This window comes from Chiloscyllium punctatum, chromosome 5 (genome assembly GCF_047496795.1).
Source record: "Chiloscyllium punctatum isolate Juve2018m chromosome 5, sChiPun1.3, whole genome shotgun sequence".
NCBI lineage: Eukaryota > Metazoa > Chordata > Chondrichthyes > Orectolobiformes > Hemiscylliidae > Chiloscyllium > Chiloscyllium punctatum.
This window is the reverse complement of record NC_092743.1, coordinates 60,722,138-60,741,806: the sequence shown is the minus strand read 5'-3', so window position 1 is coordinate 60,741,806 and position 19,669 is coordinate 60,722,138. Positions and strand designations below refer to the sequence as shown.

The window sequence follows — 19,669 nt, the reverse complement described above, 5'->3', positions numbered from 1 at the left end:
TGAGAGTTGACAATCCTTAATGTTGGATTTTTTTTACTCTGAAAGCAAAATCTTTCCAAGCAGGTGCCTTCCATTGTTGTATTCTTCTTAAGCTTAACTTCTATAAAATATTTCTGATGTTCCAAAATGAAATTACACTTGACACAATTTACTTAACCAATTTAATTACAAATTGTTCTGTTAAATATGCTTATAGAGGTGGTGTGTTTCATATTAAGTTTTAAAGTCTTATTTTTATTAACATCGATGTAGGCTTTGTGTATAGATGGAAATAATCAATGATAATCCACCATGACATGAAAAACATTTGGCAGTGAGGTTGACTCTGTTTTTGTTGCAAAGTAATACAGAATTGCAGTTATCCTACCAGAGAAACTCATTCTTCCCCAGTTGTCAATTTTATCAGTTGGTGCTACCTTGCACTAACTCTTTCTATAGTTATTTGGAAACACTGGCTGAATTTTAGCAACTTGATGGGAGGCTCCATAAAATGGCAAAGGAAAGCATCAAAAGATGAAGCTGATTTCTTTTAGCCATCTCAGAATAATTTCAGTAATGTCTCCTGCCAGTTGAATTCATATAATTTTTTAAACCAACTAATCCAGAATCATGGAATTGCTGCATAGCAGAAGGATGTCATTTGGTCCCTCATGTCTGCATTGGCTCTCTGAGCATTTTAGCTTAGTGCCAAAATCCTACCTTTTCCCTGTAACTCTACACATTGTTTCTATTTAAATAACCATCCAAAGCCATCTTGAATGCCACAATTTAGCTTGCTTCCACCGCAATTGCAGGCAATGCATTCCAGGCCCAAGCTGTTCTTTGCGCAAAGTGTATATTTGCAAACCATACCTTTGCTTCTTTTGCAAAACATTTTAAAACTTTCTCTCTATCCACTCTGTCCAGACCCCTCATGACTTTGAACGTTTACATTGGATCTTCTCTTAGCATTCTTCTCCCCAAGGGAGATAGTTCCAGCTACTCCAATGTTTCCAAGTGTCCAAGTGTCTCATCCCTGCAACCATATTCAAAATATTTTTTGCACTCTGTCTAATGTATTCACAACCTTCCTATAGTGTGGATCCCAGACTGTATGCAATACTCCAGTCTAACTAATGTCTTATATAAGTTCATCATAAGTAATACACTAAATACCTATTCATGAATCCTAGACTAGTGTGTGCTTTATTAACAGATCTCTGTATTGTGTCTTTCCCTCATTTTATTCTGTGGTAGAGTATCTTTACTATCTTCAAAGAAATCTCCTTTTCCCTTATCACCTGAGGATTTCTCTTTTCTCCAATTTCTATTCTTCACAGATTGAAATTATTGTCATGAACCTACTCATAACAGTCTGTCATTTCTGCTGCTAATAGAGTCATAGAGTCATAGAGATGTACAGCATGGAAACAAATCCTTCAATCCAACTCATCCACGCCGACCAGATATCCTAAACTGATCTAGTCCCATTTGTCAGCCCTTGACCCATTTCTCTCTAAACCTTTCATATTCATATATCCATCCAGATGCCTTTTAAATGTTGTAATTGTACCACCGTTCGCCACTTCCTCTGGCACTTCATTCAATACATGCACCAACCTTTGCATGAAGAATTTGCACCTTAGTTCCCTTTTAAATTTTTCCCCTCTCAACCTAAATCTATGCCCTTTAGTTCTGGACTCTCCCACACCATGGAAAAGACTTGTCTATTTACCCTATCCATGCCCCTCATGATTTTATAAACCTTTATAAGGTCACCTCTCAGCCTCCAAAGCTCCAAAGAAAACAGCCCCTTCATTAGGAAGGGCTTATGCCCGAAACATCAATTCTCCTGCACCTCAGATGCTGCCTGAACTGCTGTGCTTTTCCAGCACAACACTCTTGACTCTGAGCTCTAGCATCTGCAGTCCTCACTTTGTCCTCAAACCCTCTAACCCTGGCAACAGTCTTGCAAATCTTTTCTGAACGCTTTCAAGTTTCACAACATTTTCCGATAAGAGGGAGATCAGAATTGCACACAACATTACAAAAGTGGCCTAAACAATGTCCTGTACAACCAATCAATGCCCTGACAAATAAAGGAAAACATAACAAATGCCTTCTTCACTATACCATCTACCTGCGACTCCACTTTCAAAGAACTATGAATCTGCACTACAAGGTGTCTTTCTTCAGCAACCCCCCCAACCTCCCACTGACAATTCCCCTGACAATGGACCTTACCATTAACTGTATAAGTTCTGCCTGGATTTGCCTTTCCAAAATGCAGCACCTTGTATTTACCTAAATTAAACTCCATCTGCCACCCCTTGGCCCATTGGCTCATCTGATCAAAATCCTTTTGAACTCTGAGATAACCTTCTTCGCTGTCCACTACACGTCCAATTTTGGTGTCATCTGAAAACTTGTTAACTATACTTCCTATGTGCACATCCAAATCATTTATATAAATGACGAAAAGCAGTGGACCCAGCATCGATCTTGCAATCTAACTTTGATCTTCCACATGAGTTCTCACTACTTCAGGAAGCTAATTTTTGAATTCCTCCAAAATAATTGTCTCTCTAAGCATATCACATGTTTGATCTATGTTCAATGCCCTTCTCCACCTATCAAAATTACCTTGTTTGATCCTTTCAATATACGTTTGACCAGGTTTCCTCATTAGATCTGTAAAACATCTGTAGGCTTTAGTACTAGGACATATGTTCTTAATGTTTTCACCATATTGTACTCCACAGATATCTCTTCTGATAGTGGTACAAATGCCTCACTAAATCTATCGACCAATTTAGTTTGGATCAACAATACCTGCATCGTTACTGGCCACTTTATCTGTTTAGCCACTTTGTCAAATGAAATGAAAGAGGCTTCCACATCCTTCTCGATGAAATTTTGCAACATTTGGACATATTTAAACAGATCCCCACCACATCTTGGCTTCAATGGGATTGTCCTCCTCACTACTCCTCCCTTTCACCTCTACCTTTGCCATTTTAAGTCAACTTTGAGTTTTCAGTTCCAATATCTGAAGTTCAAAAACACTCTCTTTCTCCCATTCTTCTGCTAGGGGTCTTCCTTTCCTTGTCTTCTTATTCTGCCAGGTCTATTCTTTCCTTCTCTTTTTCCTCCGATACAGCTATTCTTTCTTTCTGCTTTTCTTCCGCTTTCAATTATAATTCATTCTGTTTAATTTCCTTTTCATATTCAAGATCCTTCATTTGTAAATGAATTTTAGCCATTTCCAATTATTCTGGTGGCATTTCTGGCAATCTAAGTGTAGAGCTATTGCTGCTATTACCTCCCCTTTTCACATGGATAAAGGCAACCAGCTTATCTATCAATTCCAAAATCTTTGCCTTTCTCATTTTCTGTAAACCTCCCGAAGTGACTTCTTCTTTCCCTGGAAATTCTTAGTGACTGAAAGAGCCATTATTACACAAGGCGCACCCTATTTAAACCAACCAAGTTCAATACCCAAAAAGAAATCACAAGCATTCACTACTCACAGCTTTTGCGTCTAATAATCTTAATCCCAATCTGGAAGTAGAGATTTTGATCCCAACAAGAGCTCCCAATTTGTTATGGACTGGACCAATTCCTCTCAAAATATATTAAAATAATATATGTGTGTGTGTGTGTATACAAAATATATTATATATATGCATTGCATTCACGATGCAATTTGATTGGTCAAATGACTCAACTTTAAACAAAAGTTTAAAGTCTAGTTTTATGCTACAGTTAAAATATAGACAAAATAAAAATAAATGAAAAGAATTGGCTTAACTGTAACTTAATAAAATACTTAAAGAAATAATATTTATGTTAATTGCTACTAATTTACTATTCCAATATAACAATATCCTATTATCACAACTTTGGCAAAGACAAATTCAGTAAAATCGATTGCTTCACATGCAATTCTAGCAGCAGGAAGTCAAAACCAGCTCAAATAGAGAGAGAATTAAGAGCTTCCACATCCAGCTTCAATACCTCAGCAACTGCAGAAAGGTCAGCTATAACTTAAACTTTTGTTTCTGTGGGAGATTGACCCCACCCATTCAGGTTTCTTCTATTATTCCAACTTTAAAAATAACTACCCCAAGGCCTCACAAGCTGTTTACTCTATTGTCTTTCACCAGACCACTCAGTACATCTGTCTGAACCTTTCTTCACATAGAAAAGATACACCTCTTAAAGCCATTATATCATCATAGATGTTCTACACCATGATCACCATTTAAAATCCTCCCAAATTCTGTGCAAAGTTTGAAATTGTCTGCTGCACATCAAAGTCTAGATCATTTTTATATATCAGTGAAAGCAAGGATCCAAACTTCAACCCAGTGGAACTCCATTACAAACCTTCTTCCAACCTGAAAAAATCCCTATTAACCACCATTCCCTGTTTCCTATACCTCAATCAATGTTATAACAATGTTACACTGTCTCCCTTATTGCATGACCTGTAATTTTCTTCACAGGTTTGTTGTGTGGCTCTGTTTGGAATTTGGAACACATTTTATCTGTCCAGAAATACCACTATAAAAGGCTTTCCCACATCAACTCTTTTTGTTATCTCTTTAAGAAATTGCAGCAAATTAGTTAGACATTATTTTCCCTCATTATATCTGTGTTGACTTTACTGAGTCAATCCACATTTTTACCATGTGATTATTAATTCTATCCCAAATAATTGTTTATATAAATTTGCCTACCATCATAGTTAAGCTCACTAGTCTGTAATAGCTGGGATAATCTTTACAAACATTTTTGAAAAAGGCACATGTCACTAATCCACTGGCATCACCCCAAAGTCCATGAAAAATTGAAAGATAATTGCCAGTGCTTTTGAATTTCCACTTACACTTTTCTCAATATCCTTAGCTGCATCTCGTGCAGTCCCACTGCCTGATAAACCAAGTGCCAACTGTATCTCCTTTGTATCCGGGGAGCTCTGGATTTGTTTGCTCTACTTTTCCTTTTGTGGGAAATATACCTTGACTGTGCTGAAATAATCTCTTCTTTAAATTTTCAAAAACTTTTTTTATCACCAACTTTTGATTTCAATCTATTCAGCCCAGCTGTTCTTGCCCCATTAAGTCCACTCATTACTGGTTGATCATTCTTACTATGGATTGACCAATGTCATTTTCCACCATCATCCTAAACCTTACGCTACCAAATGTTCCAGTATTGTCTCATGGGGATCTACTTGATTACCTCATTCCCACGAACCTGGGATAGCAGGGCTTCATTTCTTGTTGGGCTAGATATGTACTGCTTTAGGAGATTTTCCTGAATACAATCTAAAAGTATATGCTCCTCACTGCACCTTAATCCACCACTATCCTAGTTGATGTACAAGTAATTTGTTTGTGTCATTATAACTACTCAATGATGTTTACACATCTTCATAATTTCCTTATAGAATTGCTTCTCTGCATCATTTCCATTAGCTGATGCTCTGTGTGTTACACAGCAAAATGTAACTGAACACCATTTATTCCTTAGCTGCAGCTAAATTCCTTCTGCCCTTGAACCCTCTGAAACATCCTCTTTCTCCAATATTATAATGCTGTCCTTATCCAAACATGACACCTCCTCATTTTTTTACCTTTTCCTATCTTTTCTGAACACCTTGGAACACAGAATATTTAACAGATAGATCAGCCCTTCCGAAGGACTGGTCTTTGCTGATGCCACAACATTATAATCCCACAAAGCAATTCATACCTTTACTTACCAACCTTATTAACTTTACTCCATGCAGTAACTTACATGTAGTGTAGCCCTTTCATTACTTTCATTTCATTACATTTTCCCTTATCCAACTGCACCTATTAACTCTATAATAATGCTATTTCTCTCTCCAGTATTTCGTGCACCATGATATGACTTGCTGAGTTGATTTAAGCCCTCCCCAAAAACACTATCTGAATGCCCACACAGAACTAAGTCCCAACTCTGTTCAGATGCAACCCATCTGGCTTGGATAGGTATTTTGCTAATTTTCCACCTAGGTTCCCAAATTCCAATTGTAGGACCAAATGCCCCTTACTATGTCTTAAACACTAATGTCAATCACGACCTCTGGTGGTTCACCCTCCTCCAGAGGATTGGCCAATTGGCAACAACTTTATGCCCCTACCATTTTACAAACATCAGGATGAACCCGGACTATGTAGTTGTCACCCTTATTGGCTGATCCATGGTCAATGAAGAGATAACTGTTGCTTTAGTCATCCTCATGGCTCCAAATTTGCCACCGAAAGTTTCAGCCTTCCAGTTTCAGAGCCTGCCTTCCTTACTCCAGCGCACTAAAATGATCTTGCATGACCTTCAAGGATTCATGAAAATACAGAAGGTGCTGGAACAGTTCCCTCAGTGGTTGCTTTTAAAGCTGATGATGAATGTTTGGTTAGGATGATAGCCAAAAGGCAATCTGTAACCAACCCTTAGCACACTTTATATGCCACAAGATGATTGATTTGGTGATGTTTTGATGACCCTGAAGGATAGAAAGATATAAAAAATGCAATATATACAATTGTGCATCAGCAGCAGCTACCTCAATCAATGGCATTGCCAAGGCAGCTAAGGTGGCAGACTTTGGTATCAGTTAAGGTGGACCAGCAGATCTCTGTTGTGAATAGTAATCCACTTCATGAGCATTCTTAATTGATCAGTGTCCGTAAAGTCGTTCCCCAGTTCCTACCATCCATCCAGACAGATTTGAGATTCATTTTGAGCTTGATGGCAAGACAACCCGAGATTTGGTTACACTCCAGCCACTTATTTAGAAGTTTCCTAAGAACAAGAGGATAACTAGAAACCTGATGGTGATACTGGCAAGTTTCTTGAGTTATTGAGCTACTGAGCATTGCAACATACTTATTAAATCATGACAACCAATGTATATTCTTAGAAGGAGTTTGTATCATCATAGAATATATACTTTAAAACATTTATTTTCTTAGGTGCTTTTAGGTTGATTAGAAATCAATGTTGTGTGCCAACAAGCTGCTTCTGTTTACGCATAATCATGAAGTAATTTTCCTTTTTTAGCAAATGCCTTAACTGTTCTTCAAACATGGGATTTCTTTTTATAAGCAAAAGCGCAATTAAAATGCACATATTACATTCTTACACATGCCCTTTGTTTTCAGAAAGAGAAATGCTTCATGAATGATTGCAATTTTGCAATGATATGTCATGAAAATGAAAAGTAATTCATTCATCCCATTTATTAAACATCAGAAATTAATATTGGTACATAATAACCACAGAATCCATCACTGCAAGGCAATATATGTCACAGCCTGACACCTAAATATTGTATGATGTATAATAATGTTGCATATTAAAAGAAAAGTTTGAAAAAATTTAAGTAATACAATGATGTTGGAGCTTAAAAATGTCAATGAGTGGTGGCATAAATTAGTAACTGCACAAGATTTGCCAAAATTAGTGAGTTCCTATTTTAACCTGACCAAAGTAAGGAGGATTCTACGCAATCATATATCCCAGAGCTGTGTTCACAACAACATTGCATTCTAAATATCCTCTTATGCTGTTGTGAACATAAATTAGAATATAACAGTAGTAACAGCTGACAGCAGGAACCAAGTGGTTGTGATGAATTATGCACACACATCAACATGTTACAATTATGAGGCACTATGTGTTAACATTTACAATATCACGGAGCCTTTCAAGTCTACCCTCTCCCATGACTACAGCAACTCAAATGAATTGAGTAGCTGGATTTTATGCCCCCTGCTGGCATATTTGAAAGCTGAGGGGTGGGATGTGTTCAACATTATTCTGCACAAATTACTACTATCTCTGTTTGTTACTTCCACATCCTCCCCACTGGAGCTTCCACCCATTGCCCTTGCTGGGGTCTGGCTGACTTTCTTCCAACCTGACAAGAGTGCCTCACTTAGTTTGGTGTCCAATCTCCACCAATGTTACTCATTTGGGATTAGCTACACTCTTAGCAGTGGCCACTATTCCCATGCAGTTATCTAGAAAGCTACTAGCCACTTGACTGGGGGTAGAAGTATTACTCTGAGGCAAGTAATGGCCCAACAACAAAAAGATCCACTTGGATTTCCTTTTGAAGGCTGGGTCACTCCCAACTTTTAGTTAGGTAGAGGGATATCACATCCACTCAGAATTACAGCCAAGGCTTCTGTGGAGTAAAGGAGGAAAAATTAGATAGTGCCCCATTGACTCTCATATACCAATGCTAAAATAAACAGTGAATCTTCCCATGTTACAGCTAAGGGTAATTTCTTCCGGTTTCACAGAGGGCTTCTCTCTATGAGGCGTAGTGAGATTTTTCAAGATTGTCCTAAAGTCACTTCATTCACCACCTACCACGTTGCTACAGCATCTCTCATCCAATGCAGTACTGATTCTCCAACATGTCATAGCTGCAAGTAATCACCTTTGTCAGAGTATGAGCATATGCTTCCCTCAATTGAGTAAAAAATTGAAATTTAAAACTAATTTTAACAAAATCCCTGATTTGCCAGCTATGCCATTACTTCACAAAGAACAACTTAGGCTGCTTGATTATATCTATGTTGTTGAATGTCTGTTAGTTCCCTTCACCTGCATTAGAATCGAACGATATTAGAAAAGGAAAAATCCACACCATAGCGGTAGATGTATCAGTGGACAGTTTTCCTAAATGTGTGCATTAAACACCATCAGTTCGCTATTAAATTGTTCAAATTTGGATGAATTTTTCAACAACATTTGTTTTGTATTGGGTCAAAAAGGATGAGATGGTAATTTATTATAAAAGCATTTACTACACACCATGCATGTTCAATAACTGATAAAAATGATGAATGCCCAAACATCATAGATTAGGTATTCCACAATGCATTCTTATTACTGAACCTATAAGCAATGGAATTATAGTACTACAAATTCTTTCCTGTCATACTCCATTAATCATTATATTTCAACAAATTCTGTGCTCCAGAACTTTGCACACCCCTAGAAATTGCCCAGCCAAGCCCTGTACAGAAAAAGCAGGGCACACACATACCGGCGCATTACCAGCCCACCTGCCACTCTGAATCATTGGTAAAGTGACAGAAAGGGTCATCAACAGTGCTATCAAGCATCACTTGCTTAACATTAACCTGCTCACTGACATTCAGTTTGGGTTCTGCCAGGACACTCAGCTCCTAACATCATTAGTGGGCAGGATGGCGGCACAGTGGTTAGCACTGCTGCCTCACAGCGCCAGAGACCTGGGTTCAATTCCTGCCTCAGGCGACTGACTATGTGGAGTTTGCACATTCTCCCCGTGTCTATGTGGGTTTCCTTCTGGTGCTCTGGTTTCCTCGCACAGTCCAAAAATGTGCAGGTTAGGTGAATTGGCCATGCTAAATTACCCGTAGTGTTAGGTGAAGAGGTAAATGTAGGGGAATGAGTCTGGGTGGGTTGCGCTTCAGCGGGTTGGTGTGGACTTGTTGGGCCAAAGGGTCTGTTTCCACACTGTAAGTAATCTAAATCTAAATCATTAAAGTCTTAGTCAAAACATGTTCAGAAAATCTAAATTCCAGAGGTGAGTTGAGAGTGCCTTCCTTTGATATTAAGGCCTCATTTGACCAAATGTGATATCAGGGAGTTCAAACAAAATTGAGTCAATGGAAATTGGGGAAAACTGCCCTGGTTGGAGTTGGAGCTGGCACAAAGGAAAATGCTTGTGGTTGGAGGTCATTTCCAGTACATCTCTGCAGGAATCCCTCATGTCCTACCAACTACCTTCAACTGCTTCCTCCTTCATATGGTTAGAAGTGGGGATATTCGCTCATGGTTGCTCAATGCTCAGCACCATTCACAGCTCTTCAGTTACTGATGCACCAATCTGCCACAAGATCTGGAACATATTCAGGCTTTAGCTGATAAGTGGCAGGTAACATTCAAGCCATGCAAATGCTCGGCAATGACCATTTCCAATCCATGGTCTGCCCCCACTATCAACAAGGTACAAGTCGGTAATGTGATGGTAAACTCCCCATTTGCCCAATGAGTGCAGTTCCAACAACACTGATGATTGACACCATCCAGGACAAATTAGCCACTTGACTGGCACCACATCAACATTCAGTGCCTCTACCACTGATGCTCAATAGCAGGAGTGTGTACCATCTACAAGATGCAGTGCGTACCATCTATAAGATGCAGTGCAGATATTCGGCAAGGTTCCTTAGACAATCACCTGTAATTTGCCATGACCACTCCCACCGAGAAGGGCAAAGCCAGAAAGAAAGGGCAAACCACCATCTGCAATTTTCTCTCCAATCTACTCACCACCCTGACTTGGGAAAAATATTGTTGTTTCTTCAGTATTGCTGAATCAAAATCCTGGAATCCCCTCCATTATAGCTTTGTGGGTGTATCTACAACAAATTGACTGCAGTGGTTCATGAAGGATGCTCACCATAAACTTTCAAGGGCAGCTAGAAATAGGCAATAATTGCTGGCCCAGCCAGCAATGCCTGTATCTTGTAAGTGAATGCAAAAGGTAGAGAATCTGAGCCTGAAACCTTCTGTTCAAGGAGCAACCACTGATGTTTTCAATTATGCTACAAGCAACAGAGATGAAATAGCAGTGAATACATCTGGGTTGGACAGGGTAAGTGCTCTATTCTATAAGAGAGAGAAGGCTTTGATTTCAAACAATGTGAGGCCCTACAATTGACAACACCATTACCTGTGAAATATAAGCATACATGCTTTGAGAATCAGACATGTGTGGTCCAGATCCTAGCATTATACACTTTTGAGCATGTCATCCAAGGTAACAATGATAAATTTTAAAGCCTGTCAAGCTGAAAAGATGGAGTCTACTTCCCAAAGTAGCAATTGCCTGTGATATGCCATTACCTGCATATGGTGCAGGAGCTCTTCACTTCACACCTTGTCTATTTGTGTTGTGTAATTCTAATGATGGATGAGATCTATATCTTCAATGATGTAGTTGTGGCTGGACTGAGTTTTGCACTTGCACTTAATAGTAAAAAAATGACATAAATTTAGAAAAGCTGGAAATTTTCACAGATATCTCATCCATACTATCTATGCCATCTCAGAAGGTTAAAAATCTTTTTTTTTCTCATCCACTGTGTCTTGGTGCATTCCTGGGTTCTGCAGACAGGTGGAGGAAGCCTGCTCTCCAGTAGAACTTATTGGCCTTGTAAGTTTTATTGCACAACCCCAAGGGTGAGGAGGGGAGTGATTCCATCCAGAGGGCCATATATGCCAAATGTATTCTGCCCAGTGGTTTGAACTCTCACAGGCCTGAATGTAGCAGATAAGATGAAGATGGAAAGCCCACCATCTTTGGTGTGTCTAGAGAGGAGACTTCTGGGCAGTGAGTGTGGTTTCTCTTTCACCTGGGTGCCTACTGGCACCACCCTGTCTCTTATTGAGCAATAGGCACCAAGAGGCAAAGTCATGGTCCTACATCTCCCTGTGAGCTTGCCATTCCTGCTGAGTGATGACGTGGGTTTGAGCCCCAGACTGGGTGCCTTCTTTTAGAAACTCACTTTCCAAGGTGGATCCCTGCTCTCCATTCCGCTGGCAGTGTCACCACCCAAAACAGGGTATCTCTCTCTCTCTATCTGTTGTGTGTGTGTGTGGACATCCAGCAAGATTTTGACACTATTAGACCTGGGTCTTCATGACAGCTGTCAACCTGTCCATGGAGGCACCCATTCAACAGCGTGCATGATCCGCAGTCCGGCGTCCTTTGTGTTAAGTTGTCCGGTGACTTTGACAAAACTTCCTGCTATTCCTGCGTTACCTTATGCAAATGTAGGAAGTCTCTAATTGCTGACACCATGAGGTACTCTCCTGCCTGGGGCTGAATCGGTGCCTCATCTTAATAGTCATAACCAGGGCATTTCTCCCGAGGCGAGCTATGGAGATACGGCAGTGAGGAGATCAGGGTCAAGAGCCTTTGACTCTAAACTAAACAAAATGCCCATCTAGCTGTCCGTGCCTGAGATGATGAAGGAAGCAGAAGGTAGCCTTGCCTGGGCTTCCACTGACGACATCTTTAGATCGTCAACCATGAAAAGATTATCTTAAGAATGCGATTCTTTTTCATCACAATGGGGAAATTTGACATTTCACGAATATAAATTACATTATCAGGGTCACTGACGCTATTGAGCGGTAAAAATCCACTTGCATCTTAATAATCAATATATAGGTGTTATAAGATCAACTGCATAGAAAGGTGATTTCTCCTCAACTTATTTATCTTATTTTAGTACAGCCTGCAGTGACTCCGACAGCACACCATTGTTTATGAACAACGAGTGCTGGAATCCACCTGTGCACAGTTAAACATAGAATTTAGAGATTGCCTTTTTTATATTTATCTGTGCATGTGCGGCTTCCAGGACTTGTTGTTTATTGTGAAAGAGTAATTACTATGAATAGAGTTCCACCGTTATTACTTGGAACCATTGAAGAATATGGCAACTGTGGCTGCTGAGGCCTATAAAATTGCAGAGATGAACATGTGTGCATATGAAAGGAGGCACAAGCTGCGTGTAGTGTGCAAGCATTTAAAATGTATGTGAATGAGATGGAGATAGAATTACCGTGTGTATGCATGCGTGTATCCGGCGATGGAGTTGTGCAAAGGCAGTGTATGTGTTTGCAAGTGTTTCTTGTTTCCAATTCATAAGAAAAATGGATTAGAACAGAAAACCATTCGGGTGCCCGTTCCTCGCATGAACTGGGAGGCACCGTAATCAAAGTATTTCAACTATAATGACCAGAGCGGGAGATACCTGGGAATGACGAGGCTATCCCAGATCACAAGCAATGGAAGTTTGAATAAGTCCTAAGTTCCAACTGGAAACCAGTGCATTTTAATGCTTTTAGTGGTGGGGGTGGTGGGGGGGGGAGGGGGGGGGGGGGTGATGGGTGCGCAAATGTACATGACGTTCGACCGCTTTAAGCTTCTGATTGTGAAGTGAGATTTGCCACCCCTTTGTTCAAACGCTTTCTTTGTCATCTAGATAGGTATGAAGAGGAGGCAGGGAACATTCGTTTAGCGTTGCATGTACTTTTCAGATGAGTTGTAGAAGACCCGTTATTCCTCGGTGTTAAAACTGTCAAACTATTCTTCGGTAATGTAAATTCAGCCTTTCTTTCCACCAGTCTCCGCTATTTTGCTCAGAGTGGCAATTGTATGTTTTGTATACATTTTGAAACACTAACATTTTCAGCTGAAAATGAAAAACGAGCAAGATTTATGACAAAACACAGTCACGAGATGGAGTGACTTAATTTGAAGATTGCATAACAGAACGAAGAGGAACGCGGAGAGATAAGGACGAGATATGTCAGGAAAGAGGAGGACGAGAATGGATAAGGAAGAGAGACGTGTAAGATTGCAAAAAAAAACACTGGATGAAACGGGATGAGGGTTATGGATGAGAAGATCGCAAAGAAAGACAATTTATTGGGTTCGAGTTGAGATGAATCCACTGGATCAGCCAGAAACCAATTCAAACAAAGGTTCAAGAGAGTATTATGCAAAACGCCTGAATTTAACTCCTCCTTGGCTACGTTTATGGAAAAAAAAATAAGCACAAGCCATAAGTCATTTTACAGGTCTCCATCCCCAAGTAATGGAACTCATGGAGCTTCCATCCCAAACCGAAAATCCTCAATCAGAACACGACGGAAAGTCTCCTCATCCTAAACCAGTAGGGATACAGATCGACTTGAAAGCAGATCCCAATAAAGATAGCTTTTGAACGTATCACACTGGAGTTTTAATTTGTATTCAAAGTACTAACTGCATGACAATGCAGTTTAGAAGATTGGGAAACAAATCTCACCTGTGATCATGTTCAATTGAACTATTAGAATGAATCTGCTTTTCTAAATATTTAATCTAAGGTAAGTTGACAGCAGTGATACTGAGATAGGACAAAATATAGAGAGGGGAAAAAAATTGTTAACCATTGACCACAATATAAACGAGGAATGGAAACTATTCTTGGATTGTCAGCATCTAAGGAAGCGATTGTGTCAAGTTAAAACGCAAAATTAGCTTGTGTTGGGAATTGGACCATCAATTGAAGGTGGAAAAAAAATTACACAGGATTTCAGGTAATAAGCGGGCACTTGTTAAATTGTTCTTGCAGAGAGTATGGATCCGTCAGACTTAAGGACCTCCTCTTGTGCTGAAACCATTCTATGGTTTCACTGTAATATGAGTGTTCGTAAATCGGGGCAAAATTAAGAATCTACACTGTCTTTCTTCTCAGTTCCGGCATAAGAAGGACATGGTGACAGTCTGAAGGAATTCAAAAATCTGAAGTGATAAAACTAATGGAGATGTATCCCTGTGCGCGCAGTTTTACCTTTAAGTGGAAAAGTACCTCTCACTTTACTGTCACCATCTTCTAATTTCAAATTTGTTGCTTTCTGCTTGTTTGATAAAGTCAAATTGTTAAACTTAAAATCAAAGAAAGAATTGCGAATGCTAGAGATCTTTCTCTGTCCCACTGGGCTGTATCTCCGCCTATCCGCTCACCTCTCCTTCCATTCTATCACAACCCCTTCTTCAGCGTAAATGCCACTTCTTCCTAGCTGCTATCAGTTCTGAGGAAGAATCAGCGGACTCGAAACTTTAACTCTGCTTTCTCCCCACAGATACAGCCAGAGCTGCTGAGTTTTTCCAGCAATTTCTGCTTTTGTTTCGAATTGTCAATTGCTACCTGATGATATGAAATAGGAGTTCTTCGAAATGTCCCCCTACCTTCCAGAACAATCGTACAAAAATCCAGGCTAATTTAATTTAATATTGCAATTTGCATTCTTCAAGACTGTTCGCTGGTGGAATCTTCATGTGCAGCAAGGAAATCACCCTCTTCCCACCATCCTTAATCATCTATCTTCCTAACTTCCAGTTCCCTTCTTGAACAGATATTTATCTAGCTCTTTAACAAACCTGTCAGCAGATAAAGTCATCAAGAGCTTACTCTAGGAATCGAGTTCACATATTTACTAAATCTTCAGTCTTTCTTATTAATGTCCCCTGCTTTAATGATTAGGGGAGATGACGTTGAATTAGAAAAAATGTCCAGGGAACAAATTGACGCGTTAGGTCTTCTCAAAACCTGCAGTGCAGTCATATTTTCTGTATCTCTTTAGAAAGCGAGGCATTTGTCCCTGGATCTATCCCTTTTTCATCTATTTGTCAGGTATTTATCAGGTCTCTTCAGCAGTTACTAGAAAAGGTTATTTATTACATAATTTCTCACGCCTAACACTTATTTGCAGCTAGCTTGAATGATATATAGTTCAAAAAACAAAGCTAACAACGCTCCAGCTAGCTCTAACATTGCTCTGGCAACACTGCATTATCGACAAGATACATTGTAGCAACTCAACAAGGCTGCTGCAACAGCAACTTCCAAATCATAGCTCCTGCCATCTAGTAGGAGAAAGGCAACACATAACGTGGAAATATCACCGCCTACAAGTTCTTCTCCAGGTTACACATCATCCTGCATTGGAACTATATCGTTGTTCTTTCGTTTCCATTAGGTTAAAAACATTTGGAATAGCACTGTACGTTTCCCCACAGCCCAAGCATCGCTGTAGTTTAAGAAGGGGGTTGGCTAATATATTTTAAAGACAATTAGAGATGGGCGACCCATATCCTGTGAAAGAATAAAAGTGCAAGTCAGTTTTGAGATTAAAGAGGACGCGTTGCCTGTATCGAAAAGAAACAAAACTTTCCTGAAGTTTATTAGTTCTAATCGATATCATATTTGAAATAGTAAGAGCATTTAAGATATGGGGGCTGGTGGAGGACGGTGGTTGCGGGGGTCACATTTTAAATGTTAAATCTTCTCATACGAGGGCGCTACAGTTTTCTTACCACTAAGGTTGACACCTCTGAACCGCTTGCATTCACAAGCATAAACCGTGCACGAGAATACAATCCAGGGGTAATTACACTTTGTTTCTATCCTAAATACGCTGATTATAGCCATGAGTTTTCAAGCGCAAGATGGTTTCTAATTTAAGTAACTGAATCAATAACTATTGAACTCTTAATCAAGTATGAAAGTAATTCTGAAACTCTCAGCTTCGTGCAGTGTATTCCAAGCAAGAAGGCATGCAACATCTATTCGATGCACAAAAAAAATTAAAAAGTACACATTGCAAGTGCGACTATTTGGTACAATGGATACATCCCCCAAATCCAATAATTCTAGACGTACAAGGATCTCCAAAGTGATGAGGATACTGGAAGTCTCTAGTCAAATAATCAGCACCTGAACCTGCCTGGAAACCCCTCCGAGCTCTGACACTGTTGTGATTATGACTTAACTACATTGCTAAGCCTCGACTTGTTGTCGGTAATTCAATAAGCAGCGTTGGTGGAAACATTTAAAGCAATTAATTAGGGAAAGTCAGTAGATCGAGTGACGGGTAGTCAGGAGGAAATGTCAGTTCAGACGCTTAGGGTTCAGCAAAGAGGGGCAGCTGTCAGAGCAAAGACGGTTCACAGGAGCTTCAGAACAAATTCCAAGAAAGATATTCATTCAGTTGGGGTTCCATCTTTCGTATTCCTCAAAAAAGTATTAAAAATGTAAAATAGCAACTTGCACTTTAAACGCGCCGTGAAACAACACGAAGTGTTTATAATGTATTGCTCTGGAAGTCATCGGGAAATAAAGAACTATAACAAAATGGCTAGAATGGCCCAAATGGATGCCAAGTTGGTACGACCACGTTAAATCCAATCTAACATAAGGAAGTCAATACGTGAGCTTTATATTTTTTATTGGTTTTATTTCACAGAAGTTAAGTTCCCCTGTCTGTTTATGAGATCACGGGTGATATGACAGTGAATCACCTCATCCTGTCAACAACCTATACCACCCACATCTTCCTCTACTCTGGTGCTTTTTAGCAAAATGTTTATTGTTGTAATTCAAGAGGCGAAATGCTTACCTGATGTATCCCAGGCACTGGATATCACTGCAATACTTTACCCCAAACATTGAACCACTGCATTTGGTGCAGTACGAGGCTGATCTACCCGACTCTGGGCCTATTATTAACAAACACCTCCTTTAAATCTAAACATATCTCGCTATAATCTTAAAAAATGTTTAATTGCTCAATATCTTTCTTCTCTTGTAGTTCTATCAGCAATTAGTAGGAGTTAAATGTTCAGTTTCTTTGTACAAACCCTGCAACTGTATCTTAACTGAAAACTATGTTGTGCACCTCATTGAATATCCTACTATGTGGAAGTCTATTTCCTCCTTTTTCATAGCACGTCATCTTTTGCGTTTGCTGCACTGCACACACGCGGGAAGCAGTTTTATTCTATTTTGCTCACATTGCGGTTTTCTTGAAAGCGTTGCAAATCCATTTGGCTTGTCATTTTGGACTTTGCGAAGCAACAAATTTCGCAGCCAGTCAACATACTAAATAGAACTTCTCCTACCACCACAACCTGGGTCTCCCCTCTATCCTATACCGCACCGTCTCGTCTTACACTTTACAAACACGTTTGTAATCTCCTAACTGGATCTTCACAAGGCAACATGCACTCCTGCTGCGTTAAGTGCCACCAGATGGTTTAGTGCTCTGAATGCAACAGGACTCAAGTTCCGTGCAAAGATTGGATGGAGCAGATACGAGCGTAGTTTCGATTTGATTAGGAGTCCTGGTGCCACGAGGACTATCCATGCAGAATCACTCAACAATGTGTATGATGACCTTATGATCTGAATGCGTTTAAACATGCACTGATGTAAATTAGGCATGATCTTATCAAGCGAATCACGTTTAGTAATCAAGAAGCCGAAAATCACAGTGAAAGCCAGAGTGTCTGGCTCTATAACTGAAGTAGTGAGTCTGTTAAGCAGTCTTTCAGTGAAATTGTACTCGCAGTTCATTTACAGACAATGCACAAAGACGATGAGCTCTGTTTGTAACTGCATTCAGTGCACTATCCCCATGGACACTGTCTACACCAGATTTGGAGTTTAGAGTTTGAGTAAGGTCGTGATTATCATCGGTTCCATTACGAGACAGACTTTAAATAGATTTGTATTTCTGTCGAACATGATCTTTAGAAAAGCCTCATCCCCGTGAGAAGACTTCTGTTGCTACCCTCAGAAGTGCCAAGCCATCAAACCCCATCTTGGTTTTAGGGGTTTCCCTCCTAGTTTGTCGCTGTTCTTTCAGCACTAAGGACAGCGTCGGTCTGTATGTATGTGTGTTTCAAAGTGAAATCACAAAGCACATCCTTACCTATAGTTGTGATCACTGTAATAGCAAAATAAAAGGAACCGGCGAATTTCCATTGAACTCCTGCTCTGTGGGGCTCCGCTTGCATGATGATCACTTCCAGTTGCTTGTAATCTTCATCGCTAATGTTATACTTGCCCTTGAGCCCGATCTGCTGTTCTTTCAGCTTTCCACCCTGCTCCATTTCAAACTCAGACTCGAGGGCATCGAAGACAGCGGCTCCCACCAGCAGGTAAGTGAACGTGCAGATGATCAAGGATAGAGTTCGCACGTTCTGCCGCTTCATGGCCTCCAAAAAGCGGCTTGTGAGCGGCTCATGTCCGCTCTCCCTGCTATTCTCCAAACGGGCGAGGTCCACCGAGAAAGCCCGGGTACAGCAGCCAGGATCCCGGCAGCGGCTGGTTAAGTTATCCGCGATGTACTGATCCTCGTCGATGGCTTTCTCGGGGGCGGACAAGCAAAGCAAGCTGCTCGATCGCCGGGACCAGGATCCCTGCAATCTAACTCTGCGCAAGACCTGACCAAACCAAGTCGTCCCAGTGCGCAGGGCCATCAAAACAGCACGCTTTAGGTGGGGGGAGAATGCTTTTCTTTCAGCGATCTGTTCACAAAGGATGCGATCGGGTGCTGGAAAGCCGTGTAATCTGCGTCAAAGCCCGCCGGTGACAGTGGAGAAATGCTGACGGGGGCTTTGCAATGAGTGGGTTTGGCGGAGTCCTCAGCGATCTGGGTGGGATGCCCACCAAGTTAGGGTGGGTGTGATTGCTGGAGAGCTTTACCTCCCCCGGGTCGCCTGTGCTCGCTAACCACACCCAGTGGGATCCCAGCCATCGCACATCAGGGTGCTTTGTCTTTATTTATTTATTTGTTAATCTGAAGAACAGGTTTTTCCAGATGGATTTTTATAATGCAGAACCACAGCTAGCAGACCGGCTGATGTCATCCTCGTATTTGCACTATCAAACGTGAAAGATGAGGATGAAATAACCCGCTGAAGGGGAGATTAAAGTCAGGTGAATCCGAAAGAATAAGGGCGGGCACAAGCTGAGCGGAAGGCCAGCAACGGGAACTTTCTTACAAAAATTGTCAAATCTTTCAGCTCCCCCATCTATTTCTGATTTGACTAGGGCCCGGCAGGGATAGCTTGGGTTAAACGCTCAGGATAACTTGAGATTGATTATAATGGTAATGGGGCAGAATTAGTAGGTTTCTTTTCCATGTTATATTTAATGTGCAGTCGATGTTGTGTCATTTCTGCTTTGAATTGTAGGGCTGCAATTGTCGCCCTCAAGCATGATTTCTTTTATGAATGCACGATCAACTG

General features: G+C 40.4%; 1 protein-coding gene across 1 annotated transcript in view; it reads right to left on the bottom strand.

The window, feature by feature from the left end:
* Nucleotides 1-19,234, bottom strand: part of kcnk9 (potassium channel, subfamily K, member 9) — a 53,347-nt gene extending 34,113 nt beyond the window's left edge. Inside the window, exon 1 of the mRNA XM_072570420.1 lies at nt 18,349-19,234. Within this exon, the coding sequence (XP_072426521.1) occupies nt 18,349-18,898 (550 nt within the window). The 5' untranslated portion in view covers nt 18,899-19,234. The remainder of the gene's footprint in view (nt 1-18,348) is intronic.
* Between the last annotated feature and the right edge of the window lie 435 nt (nt 19,235-19,669).